Below are 13,401 nucleotides of genomic sequence, written 5' to 3' on the forward strand. Positions count from 1 at the left end.
ACTGCTGCTCTTGGGCATCATAAATGCCAGAGCACACACTACTGGTCAAAACTCAACAACAAATATATTTTAGTACATATAGACGAGAAGAAGTTGAGAAAATTGAATAGAAAATAAATGGGACATTTTACATTTGAAATTTAAAATAGACTTGTATAAATGAAAGATCTCACGGTTTACCTGAACGTCCAAGCTGCCCCACTCGTCTTGAGACTTTATGAATGAATGATTACTGTTGATTCAGAGGCCTTTCCAGTTTTACCAAGACAGGTGGGCGAGCAAAGGCTCAGTCAGGAGGGATGGTATTTGCTAACAGCTGCCCGAGCGCCTCCAAAGGAGACCTAACAACTCAAGAGTAGCTGCTTCGCGAATAAATCTACTACCGGATCGAAATCGCGACCCGCTGAGATCCGGCGAGAAACTCAGCGAGCTGATTCATGGGTTTTTTTTTTTTTTTGTTAAAGCTAATAGATACTTTTATTAAATTTCGACGCTATTGACTACTTCGAAATTTAACAAGATGCATAGGTATTTCAATATTAGAATATAATTATTATGAGAGGTAAAATAATTTAAGGGGGGTTTTGAGTAGACAGTATATAAATATAATAAATAACTTTATATGTAAATGAACGAAACTAAGATGTCATGTAAATTTGTAAGTGGTTAATATAATGTTTTGTAAAAGTGTAAATAGAAATGTAAAACATAGTGCATTAAATTATATTTAAGTGTTATTAAATTTTTTGAGGCTATAAATAATTTCATTCAAATGTATCATAAATTTATTCAATGTTTCCTCTTTTTTTGTAATTTCATTGCAATCTTTGAATTTAGGTTGCATGTCGAACTCTTTGTCGAGCTCGACAAGTACGGTTACCGGGGTCCCTAAGCCTGCTCCTAGTGTTAGAGCTGAAGGCGTCTAAGGCAAAGGTTATTGGATCTGAGTGATCCGTAAGGACGTGGCAAGAGCAACTGCTTTGTGAATGAATCTACTATCGGGTCGGAATCGCGACCCGCTGAGAAAAGGTGCGGTGAGAAACTCAGCAGGCTGATGCATGGGTTAGGATGCACGTCAAACTCTTTGCTGAGTTCGACGAGTATGGTTACCGGGGTGTCTTGGGACGTGCGGTTGAAATCTGAATACTAGATCGAATTTGACCGCAAAGCAACCATGGTTTCTATAAAAGTTAAGATATAGAGCCTTACTCAATACGATTTACCACATGCAATACCGTCTTTACCATAAGGGCACACGGGGCCCGTGCCCAGGGCACCCATTCTCAGGGGGCCCCGAAAGACCGACAATTTCTCTCACACGTTTATTTTCAAAACATTTTTGTCGGGCACATTACACTTATTTCACAAATCAGTAATCAGAAGGTATTTACAAGGCATATACTATGCCTATAATAGAAGATTTTGCTCAACAGAAATCCCGAAAAAAACCGTTATCGAAATCGTAACCAAAAAACCAGCAGCATTCTAATACCATTAATGACATATTATGTCATACTGTATTTGATTACCTATAATAAATGGTCATGCTCAGTAAAAAAATGTTATTATAATTCGCTTTTTTTACTTTCCAAAAGGGCCTCAAATTCTTGTGTGCCCAAGGGCCCCATCCTAGTTTAAGACGTCCCTGACCACATGTCTCATAGTGAGTGATGACATTTATTGTCTGATGTCTATGGTATTCGGTAACGACCAGGTGAGCAGAGGTTGTTCATCATTTGTTATTTGTCAATACATATTGTTATTGTCATCCAAGGCAAACGAGATTGCGGCCTACCTTATCTGTATTTCTTGTGTCTGCAAAGTCAGGGTAGGTAACGGTAGAACGGTAGAGAAGCTTTAGTGGTGGAAACAGCCGGTCTGTTACTAAACAATGAAACAGCTATGGTAATAAAGTTTCTTTTAAACTTTTAATAGTAACAATATTTTTTTATCATCGAAAAGCCAATTTTAGTTATGTCTAAACGATTTTCTAACGAAATAACATCTAAACGATTCCCTACCGAAATTTGTTCGGCAAAGAATTTCGGAGTCTAGCCTTATTAAGCAAATATCTATGATGTTCGGGTCGGAGACCGAAATGACCGAATTTGGATGTCGCCCAACTGAGATTGTTTTTTTGCCCTGAATAACCTTACTGATATGAGGTCCGATCGCGCTGATATATCCACAGTGATAAATGGTTCGAATTTGCCACAGATTGTCGTTGAAATGTTTTCAGTTGATCACAGATTTTATAGTATTTCGTGTCTCTGTATATTTATTGTCTTACATTCATCTAAATAGTTTTCGGTAGCGATCATTTTATTCGGGCAGAATCTTAAAAGATCAAATGGAAAATCCCGTTTTAGTTCATACAGTAAATCCTAAGAATTTTGCGTGGAAACAAATAGAAACGCTTAGGAGACGAACAAATAAACAAAATGGCCGAAAATATATTCGATTAACTAATTTTATGGAAAGAATCACGTATTTAAAATAATTTCACAAAAAATCCTAGACATCTTTACTCTCCGATATTATAAATTCTATGACAGTAAAAAAACAACTGGATATTTCAATATGTCATCGACACTTCTTGCCGTGACACTTTTAAAAATCCTCTCGATAAATTGTGAATTCATTTTTTATCTATAATCACAATTAATTGGACACAGAAGATTCTCGTGTACACCTTAGATAAATATATATCTACCTATTAAAAAAACAGGTATGTAGTAAAAACAGCAAACATGGAAGGTCATTGTTGGATAGTGATTTTAAAATTAGTTTGTAAACAGCAAATTTTATGGATGAAAATGATAGTCACTCTTCTTGGTTGAGTTGGCGAGACTATTTCTTGTTTAAAGTGTATTTAAAGATCTGTCTCTTTCTAAAGTTAAAGTCTTAAAATGAACTTGATAATGTTTTTGTCAATATCTTCTGTGTTTAATCAAGCCTCAAATAAGGTTCATATTCCTTTTATAGGTTCCGGGAATCGATTAAGCAAGGCTTAATAGAGTCTGCCCCGCATTTCAATGATACAAACACATTCCTAAGAACGATGTGATTATATCTATATAAAGACAAAGTTTGTTGTGAGAGAGTAATAATTTATACATTAAATTACAACAGCAGACGCAATCTTTCTACGAAAATTATTCATGAGGATTTAATAAAATTTCTTACTCACAACACACAATTACGTGGTAAATTATTTGAAGAATCTTGGACATAAATGATAAAGTTTAATGCTAAGAAATAAATGTTATTCTGTCTCAGTTTGGGTTCCTCAACGGTTTCCAAGTATTTATGAGATAAATATTTAAAAAAAATCTTTTTTTTTTATGATTGATAGATTACTGGTGACCCGGAGGCCTTTCCAGTTTCACCAGGACATGTGGGCGAGCAAAGGCTCAGCCAGGAGGGGTGGGATTTGCTAACAACTGTCCGAGCGCCTCCGAAGGAGACCTAACAACTCAAGAGCAATTGCTTCGCGAATGAATCTACTACCGGATCGGAATCGCGACCCACTGAGAAGATCCGAGAAGCGAGAAACTCAGCGGGCTGATGCATGGGTTAGGTTGCACGTCGACCTCTTTGTCGATTTCGACGAGTACGGTTACCGGGGTTCCTAAGCCTACTCCTAGTGTTAGCGCTGAAGATGTCTAATGCAAAGGTTATTGGATCTGATGGATCCGTAAGGACGTGTCTAGGGCGTCGACGGTGACTGGCTCCTGCATGATCAGGATTCGGGGAGTAGTCAGCGGCGGCAACGATAAGGCGATTATCATGACGCATAGCCTTATCGAAGTACTGTTCCGACGCTGACTTCATGTATTTCTGGATTGATTCGAGGCCCAGGTCGTCGTGTAGGTCAACGTTCCTCACGAACCACGGAGCTCCAACGGCTAACCTGCAAAAGCGGGATTGTAGGGATTGGAGGGTGTCTATGTGTGTGCGGGCCGCGTGAGCAAACACCACACTCGCATAAGTCATGACGGGCCTTACGCAAGTTTTGTAAAGTGTCACCTTGTTCCGAAGGGACATTTTACTCCGCTTACAGATCATGGGATAGAGTCTCCCGAGAATAAATGCGGCACGATCGCGGACTGTTTTTATATGCGGGCGGAATGTCATGGATGCATCCAGGGTGACACCCAGGTACTTGACCTTCCTGGCCCAGGGTATAGGTTGGCCGAAGAGGGTGATCGGGGGGGTGATATTTCTCCTCCTAATGTGGGAGGAAATAAGCGGTGAGTTTCCCCTTTGAAATAACACTGCTGTGCTTTTCGCTGGGTTGATGTCTATGCGCCATTTTCTGAACCACTGTCCGAGGGTTAACACTGCGCTCTGGAGCTTACTCGCGATTAGGGACTTTTTTCTACTTGAGTAGTAAACGGTTGTGTCGTCAGCAAATAAGGCTAGCTGGGTCGGCGGCGACCGGGGAATATCGTTAATAAATAAACTACATAGAAGCGGAGAGAGAACGGAGCCTTGCGGGACTCCAGCCGTGAGTGGTCGCGGGGAGGAGCGGGTTCCTCGATATCGAAAAGAGCGGTTAGACAGGAAGTCCCGTATGATGAGCACGAGACTGTCTGGTACGCCCATGTTAAAAAAATTTCTTCAATATTAATCTGATACTGTAAATTATTTCTACTAATTTAAGTATATTGTTACTTTGAAAGGTTTAAGCATTTCAATATTGAAATTGATTATACTATGTGATTAAGTGATTTGTGGAGTATTTAGCTATTCTAGATTAATCCAATAATAAACTAATTGAATGCGGGAATCCTATCGCACTTGATCGCGTGAAGATTGACTTTAAATTATCTTATATTGCGCGTAGGGCAGAAACGAATTCAATATTTAGTAATTTTTATTTCACAATTTGAAATTGGCTTAGTGTTTTATATCAACTGCGTGTCTCTCTTTTTCTTTATAGCAGTTCGCCTGTAATGTATCGATAAAGCTAAAACGACGTTGTCTGAACGTGAAAGATCACTTTACTCTAAGCCCTGAATCTCTGAGCCTGGGCTGAGTTTTTCCCGCGAAAGATGTATTATTTATTGCCAAAAAGTAATCGACATTTTTACGACTGTAATGTTATATAAGCGTTTGTCAATCCCGGGTCTCCTGTGTGCGTAGTACATATGTATAATACGAGGAAACAAACAATGCAATAAATCCATTGAATCAAGACGAGACACGTTCGAAATATAATTTTGTGTCAGACGAAAATTGTATTTTATATATATATGTTTTTTTATTGCTTAGATGGATGGACGAGCTCACAGCCCACCTGGTGTTAAGTGGTTACTGGAGCCCATAGACATCTACAACGTAAATGCGCCACCCACCTCGAGATATAAGTTCTAAGATCTCAGTATAGTTACAACGGCTACCCCACCCTTCGAACCGAAATGCATTACTGCTTCACGGCGGAAATAGGCGGGGTGGTGGTACCTACCCGTGCGAGCTCCCAAGAGGTCCTACCACCAGTGAAAATTATATGTAGGATTCCTATGATCAAAACATGTCATTGTAGGTTTATTGCGTTTATATCTGATTTAATTGAGATTTAAGTCAATTTATCTATTTATTACACTTCATGTATTATTTACATTGGTTTAATTAATGCCTAAAGCATTCAGTACTAGTCAACCAAAGGTAGTTCAGAGTAAATAATGGTAAGCGCATTGAAATATAAATTAAACTCACAATCATAAGTGAATCGTTTTATGCAATGATTTATTGAAATTGTATGTTATGTTTATATTCTCTCTCTCTCTCTCTCTCTCTCTCTCTCTCTCTCTCTCTCTCTCTTTCTCTCACTCACTCACTCACTCACTCCCTCACTCACTCACTCACTCACTCACTCACCCACTCACTCACTCACTCACTCACTCACTCACTCACTCACTCACTCACTCACTCACTCACTCACTCACTCACTCACTCACTCACTCACTCACTCACTCACGCACTCACTCAAACACTCACTCACTCAAACACTCACTCACTCAAACACTCACTCACTCAAACACTCACTCACTCAAACACTCACTCACTCAAACACTCACTCACTCACTCACTCACTCTCTCAATTTCTGATACGATAACTTAAACTTTGGTTGAGCTTCTGTAACTTAAAACTTCGGTAACATACCTGACTATTAGGGAACGTTGCGAATGCTGACTGGACTTTGTGAAGAGCGTGGTCCTGCTGGTGCGGGGCGGGCGGCCGACCTTTGGGGAAGTGGAAGCGAGGTATGACTCTGGCCGGAGCGCCACTGTTGGCAGCGCCCCGTACTGTCCGCTGTAGCGTTGTATGCGGAGGTGCTGAAGAGGGCTTTATAGGTGCGGAGGCGGCGTAGCTCTGTGGAGGAAAACAGCATTGTTAGCCGTGCTTCGTATAGTAATCAACGTGATTATAATAATTCAAAACAGTTCCTGTTGATTTTTTTTTTACTAAGATCATTATTATTATTATTGACTAGCTGACCCGGCAGACTTCGTAGTGCCTCAATCGATAAATAAAAGACCGACGGGGAACACATCAAAGGAAAAACAAAATTGATATTTTTATTTAATTCTGAGCATTTTCATATTTATCTACCTTTTAAACCTTCTCTGGATTTTCACAAATAATTCAAGACCAAAATCAGCCAAATCGGTCCAGCCTTTCGCGAGACTAACGAATAGCAATTCATATATACATAATATATATATACATATAGATAAATAGATAAATGAAGGAACTGACGGCCCACTTGGGTTTTAGTGGTCATAGACACCAATTATGTTAATACCACCCCTCAACTTGATAAGTATCAGTTCTGACAGTACAGCGTCTGCCCTACTCATCAACCTGAAACGCATTACTGCTTCAAGGCAGAGTGGTGGTACATACCGTGCAGACTCAGGAACAACTTTTATGCCCTTGTTTGGTATCGTGATTTCCGTCGGAAGTAAGCTGTCATCATTTCCCTACACCAGAAGCAGAGCTCGTTCCGCACCCGCGAAACGAAGCTGAGAAATTTTCACATTTGCGTGTGAGGCAGCTCATTTTTTTTTTGTGTTAAGTGATTTTGTTTATGTTTTCGCTGACGTATGATGATAACGCAATCGTGGTTCGGCTATTAATAAAACGATACGGATATAAGACCCCGGCTTACGATATATACGATCTATTAAAACTCTTATAGGTATATGATGCTACTTAAATTTCTAACTCCTAATCCTAGTTCGTATCTTAAGTACCGATGGTATGAAATGTTGCCAGGCCACGATTATCAATCATTCCGATTTAAGGAATCTTACCGTTATATCGATTCACTCTCACTTTTTAAGAAACAGATAGCTTACTGAAATTGTATTCTGGTTCTTAAAACTGCCAAAGTCACATCCGTATCAAGAGATTGGATTGAAAATAGAATGTTGTTTCCGTCAAGTGATGAGTGAGAGTTTCCGGCGATTTATTGTAGTGTTGTTGTTTGATATTTCGCACTAAAGAGCAAATGCTAGTATAGTATATACCATTAGTATATAGTTCATTATATAGTATACTGGTGATCCGCCCTCGCTTCGCTTCGGAAACTGTAATTTATTATTGATTTCTCCACCATTTAATGGATGTTATTATACATATAATCTTCTTCTTCAATCACTCTATCTATTAGAAAAAACCGCATCAAAATCCGTTGCGTAGTTTTAAAGATTTAAGCATACATAGGGACAGATATAGGGACAGAGAAAGCGACTTTGTTTTATACTATGTAGTGATAATATTAGTATACAATACAGATTTTTCTTGATAGTAGTAAATTATTTCAAAAGTAAAAAGTATAATGTCGTATGTGATGAAAAGCGGTCTAATCTATAGCAAAAGAGGTATGGGCTCATGACATAAATTTTCACTGAAGATACACATATATTTTTCGTAGTCTTCGAATAGTATTTTAGTTACGAAGCTCTAAATGATGATTGATTTTCTACTAATTTTTATTATTATTATTAAACTAGTACGTTGAATCTATTACGGTCGGAGTTAAAGACCGTGTGCTTTTAAATAAACCAATTAATGTTAACAATAGGCAGTGAAAACGGATAATCGAAATCAACGATTTTTAGTTTTTTTTTTTTATTATTTGCTTCATACGACGTTCAACGTTCTAAAACCTTTTTTAATTTCCTAAAGTTAAATGGCATAATTAAGTAGAGAAAGTTTTAATCGGTTGTAATCTTTGAACCGGTCTGAAACTAAATTGTCTTTTTACACTTGCTAGACCTGTTTAAATTACGCTTTTTAAGTGAGTCATTTAATTAATTGAGCATAACAAGAAATCTCTAGTGCAGAGATACCTAAAGTGGTTGACATCATCCATTTACACAAACAATAATCTGCAGCTGGTTAACTGTAAAAAAATTAAATTGGTAAGAATTTCGTATCAATAAGAAAGAACTAGAGATAGGATTTTAAAACAATTTTGCCGCAGGGATCTGAGGAATCAGTTCATTTTGGAAAGGGCTCTGTCGTCCGAAATAGATTTTTGGAATCCCCGCTCTAGCGGGTTGCCAAATGTAAGAACTTATGAACGGACTTGACCTTGAATAGAAAATCAAATTAAATATATTTCAAATATATTTTGTTTTAGATTTTACACATCGTAAAAGCTAAAAATTTGATTTCAATCCTTGTAAATTCTTGAATGAATACACATCATCGACATTTTCTTGAACATTCATATGAAAGTAATGACTCAAATGATGGTCACAACCTACTTAATCTGAAATATAGGACTGATTTTTACTTTTCTCATTGAATGACAATTGTGTTTCAACAGAGTTAACTCATATGTATAGCGGCTATACTATAGCCTATTACAAACATATTTTTTCATTTTTCCGTAAGAACATAACTAATTGCAGTATTGTATTAAGCCAGGGGGGGTCAGTTTTATGTAAATTTCTCAGCGTTAACTAAACTAATAGATCTGCATTACGCGGGACGTCGTCATCCCTTATGAGACATGACATGAAGTCGAAGTCTCAACTAATTTGGAATTAAAACTAAGATGATGGTGTTGATTTTTAGTAGATTTAGAAGACATCGTGGCCTAGATAAGACGCCCGGTGCAATCGTATCAAGCGACGCAAGATATTCGAATCCTGCAGGCGGGTACCAATTTTTCTAATGAAATACGTACTTAACGACTGTTCACGATTGACTTCCGCGGTGAAGGAATAGCATCGTGTAATAAAAAGCAAACCCGCAAAATTATAATTTGCGTAATTACTGGTGGTAGGACATCTTGAATCCGCACGGGTAGGTACCGCCGCGCCGCCCCGCCTATTTCTGCCGTGAAGCAGTAATGCATTTCGGTTTGAAAGGTTGCGCAGCCGTTGTTCTGTTAAAACTGAGACTTAGAACTTATGTCTCGAGGTAGGTGGCGGAATTGATAACCATTTAACACCAGCCCAGCCACATAAGCGATAATAAAAAAAAAGAGTTCGAATTCCTAATTTACCCTATCATTAGTAGTAATTCGTAAGTAATCGTAATTAAAAAATTCCTTCATCGTGCTAATGACTCGCGAGTACATTGCTGTCAGGTATTTGTTTAGATACACAATGAAAACGTTGGATCTACAGTCAATTGCTCTAAGTTTGAGTTTCCCTCTGTACTATAGAATCCAAAAGCGTTCACATACGAGACTAGACCAATTAGGTAGGTAAAGGGAGTTAAGCCTCGAAATTTCAATTTATTGGCGGGGAACTTTTTGGCGGGGAGTGAAGTTGTGTGATTTGTTTTATTTTGACTATTTAGTGTTTCTTTGGGTTTAAATGTGTAATAGCGGTTGTTTTTTAACTGTTTAGTATCTGTGAAAGTGCACAAATGTGAGAATATGAAACAAAGCCACTGAACGTAACTTCTCGGAATCCTCCAAATAGTTCTCTGAAAAAGTCTCAGTAAATTACCACCATTTTACTGAGATTATTCATCCCATTATTTCATCCCATATCATCTCATCTCAGTTCATTTTAATGCCATGTTTCATATTAATCAACTTTATTACATTTTATAATATGATATATAAAAATATATAAAAAATATTAGGCTGTATGGTATGGTACCCTTGCCTTTCCAGTTGGAAAAATAAAACTACTACTACTACATAAAATGCGGTTTCATACTTCAGTGATAAAATGTCAGCGCAATAGATGACAGTAATCGCGTTCCTATCGGATCACTTATCTTTGCTTCGACTGCTTTCGTTTTCCTATCACCTTGACCCAATCATTCCTTGAGATGACGTCATCCGATATTTATGTTTCGACTTTTGGCAGAAGCGTCTGTATGTGTGGGTGTGTGTGTGTATGATAAAATTGAATTATTGATCGATGTTATACATTCTTTAATTTTTTTTACAATTTTTTAAATGTTATGACACTTGGTTTTTGTTAAAATTTGAGTATGTGCGAGCACAAGAGACTTAAATATTTACATTTAGTTTAAGATAGGTTGTAGGGTGGTAGGTATAGTGTAAGATAAGGTGGCAAGTTAAGTTTAAGCCTTGATATATAAAATAAAAAGGAAAGTTACTGAAATCTTACGACCTATATTAATTTTATGTATATTATATTAGAGCTTATAATAAAAATTGAAAAGAGCAACTGACTATTTAATCTCAAATTCACAAATACATCTCACAGATAAATAAACGCCCTTAATTGTAAATAATAATATTATACGAGTAAAATGTAATAATAAATATATAATGTAATAAATTGTTTTTTTTGGGATGGAATAGTTGTTGGTTCAAAGACCTTTGCGGGTGACTCAGTTGGATGATGCCGTAGCTAGGTTTCATGTCGAACTCTTCGATGACTTAGACGGGTAAACTGCAAGGCACTATGCCTCAGAGCTTAAGTCAAAGATAGGGCTCGATTGACCTCGTCTATTGAAGCATTAAACAAAAAACAAAAGATACATATTTTTTTCCATTAGAAATAGTGAAAATGATACTCAAATATCAATGTTACTCATAAGAATACACGTTACGCGGTTTATTTAAAAATTCTAACCAGATTGATGGACACTAATAGGCTGTGAATTCACCGTGAAAATATGCGAATACGTGGCTATGTATAACAAACAAATTTGGTTGTAGGTGGAAAATATTTTGAACTCATACGATCATAATCGCAGGTTTTGGCGCCAGCTTATTTGGAACGGTAAGCAGGGCAAGCCGGAGTTGAACCGACTAAAACTACCTATTGCTCAACTACCCGCATCCAAGCCTTTTTTTCTAGCCTTGGGCCAAACTTCCTAAGCGGTCCCCGCGCTTAGGGGTTGCGCGGGATATGTGGGATTGGTCCGCGACAGCGAACCGGGAACCCAAGGATGTTTTTAGGGCCCTACCGCACTAAGCGTCTCCCCTGCACTCTTACACCCGATGTCCGATCTCCACCTGCGGTCAGAACCATAATGGGTCAACTACAAAGCTAAGGCTAGCTAGCTAACTAAGCTCAACCAAGATGGGGGCAAGGTGAAGGTAGCCGCGCAATCATTGTACCCTACCGAGACTTCCCCGCCACGACCACCGGGAATCTCGGTTGACAAGGTAACTGAAGCCCGCTTAGTCGGTGCCTCCAGCTCGTAACTCCCGGGACACCTCTCTGTATTTTCCCAGACGCGTAGAGTAGCTTAAGCTACACCTACTTGAGTCTTCATAAAAGAAATATCTCGTAACTAAAATATTTAACATTATTTTAATTATTCCGGTAATTGTATTGAATTATTAAATAACTCTATTTTACTGGTGGTAGAATCTCTTGTGAGTCCGCGCGGGTAGGTACCACTACTCTACCTATTTCTGCCGTGAAGCAGTAATGCGTTTCGATTTGAAGGGTGGGGCAGCCGTTGTGACTACATATACTGAGACCTTAGAACTTATCTCTCAAGGTGGGTGCCGCATTTACGTTGTAGATGTCTATGGGCTCCAGTAACCGCTTAACCAGGTGGGCTGTGAGCTCGTCCACTCACATAAGCAATAAAAAAAAAGAATACGAACTCAATATTTACTGAAACATAAATAAAATTGAATCCAATTCAATTGACTTTTATAAGGCATGTAATAAAGACTACTATTGTGTTTTAAAAAGTAAATATGTAGTCGATTTTAGTGTCCGAATCGTCGGCGTTATTATATGAAATCGATTTCATTATGTGTTTAAATATTTCCTTACGTGATATTGGAATTTCAAAACATTGGATGGTCAAAAAATATTGAAGCAGTGATTATATTAAATTATTTTTGACTTGAAATTCGACTAAAGACATTTCCTATGAAAAACATTTGAAAATTTTAAAACTAAAAGGTACAGTTGTTACAGTTTTCGCGCCACTTTGATGACAGCAGACTTTTTCGCGGGAACGCGAGGAGTGAAGTTGTGTGATTTATTTTATTTTGTTCATTTAGTGTTTCTTCAGGTTTAAATGTGTAACAACAGTGGTTTATTAACTATTATTTAATATCTGTGAAAGTGCACAAATGTGGAAATAAGGCACGAAGTCGCTGGATGTAACTTCTCGGGATCCTCCAAAAAGTCCAGTGAAAAAATTTTAGTCAATGACCACCATTTTACTGAGATTATATTTCATCCCATATCATCTCATCTTCATTTCATTTCATTTCACTCCATATTATCATTTTTCATAAAAATAAGAATATTAATTTGATATGTGTGATATTGAGTGAAAAATTGTTTTGATATGAATTTTCTCGGGATATAATTCTGAAGGTCTGAATTTCCAGAGCTGTTTCGTTAATTATCTTCACCTTAAATATCTTCACTACGTAGCGCATTAATTTCAACCGAAGCCCTGGTAATACAATTATAGGCTTGGGTTACACGTTCATGCCTATTTAAGCAATTAAATGAAAACGAGGAAGGTTTTGTTATGTCTGTGTATATTTTATTCAATATACGTTTCTGAAAACATTAACAAAAAAGTTGATAAAGTTGTGTCGTTTATAATTTTAGAGAAAGATGAAAATTACGTTATTAGATTTATTCAGAAGCTGAGAGGAACGATGGCACGAGGAACGGTGACTACTTGTCTCAAGTGTGCCAAAAACGGCAATAAAAAACTGAGAAAGTCGGTAAATTGTCGTCTAATTAAGGTCACACCTAAACGGTGTACAGGGACTTGTCTATCGGATATTTCAATATTTCTGCATAACTTAACGTAATATAAGCCGCAGCTTTCTTATAAGCTGTAGCGTGGACCGTAGAATGCCCCCGCCTTGCCCAGATTCTGTCTCAGGAGGGGATCGGGCGAGAGTGTGGGGTTGTCGTTTGTGGGTGGGCCTTTCACATCCACGGCCACCGACT

The 13,401-nt window shown here is 37.8% G+C and overlaps 1 protein-coding gene and 1 long non-coding RNA gene across 5 annotated transcripts in view; one reads left to right on the forward strand and one right to left on the reverse strand.

The window, feature by feature from the left end:
- Positions 1-13,401, reverse strand: part of LOC101739716 (serine/threonine-protein phosphatase 2A regulatory subunit B'' subunit delta) — a 164,162-nt gene that overhangs the window by 40,979 nt on the left and 109,782 nt on the right. For all 4 annotated transcript variants that reach the window (XM_038015953.2, XM_012697399.4, XM_062672672.1 and 1 more), the window contains one exon: positions 6,170-6,379. In XM_038015953.2, coding sequence (XP_037871881.1) covers positions 6,170-6,379 — 210 coding nt within the window. The remainder of the gene's footprint in view (positions 1-6,169; positions 6,380-13,401) is intronic.
- On the forward strand, positions 2,555-3,199 carry LOC134200278 (uncharacterized). Its single transcript, XR_009975105.1, has 2 exons — positions 2,555-2,728; positions 2,986-3,199. It is a non-coding gene; the product is annotated as an uncharacterized LOC134200278 (long non-coding RNA).

The sequence above is a fragment of the Bombyx mori genome, chromosome 15, assembly GCF_030269925.1.
Source record: "Bombyx mori chromosome 15, ASM3026992v2".
NCBI lineage: Eukaryota > Metazoa > Arthropoda > Insecta > Lepidoptera > Bombycidae > Bombyx > Bombyx mori.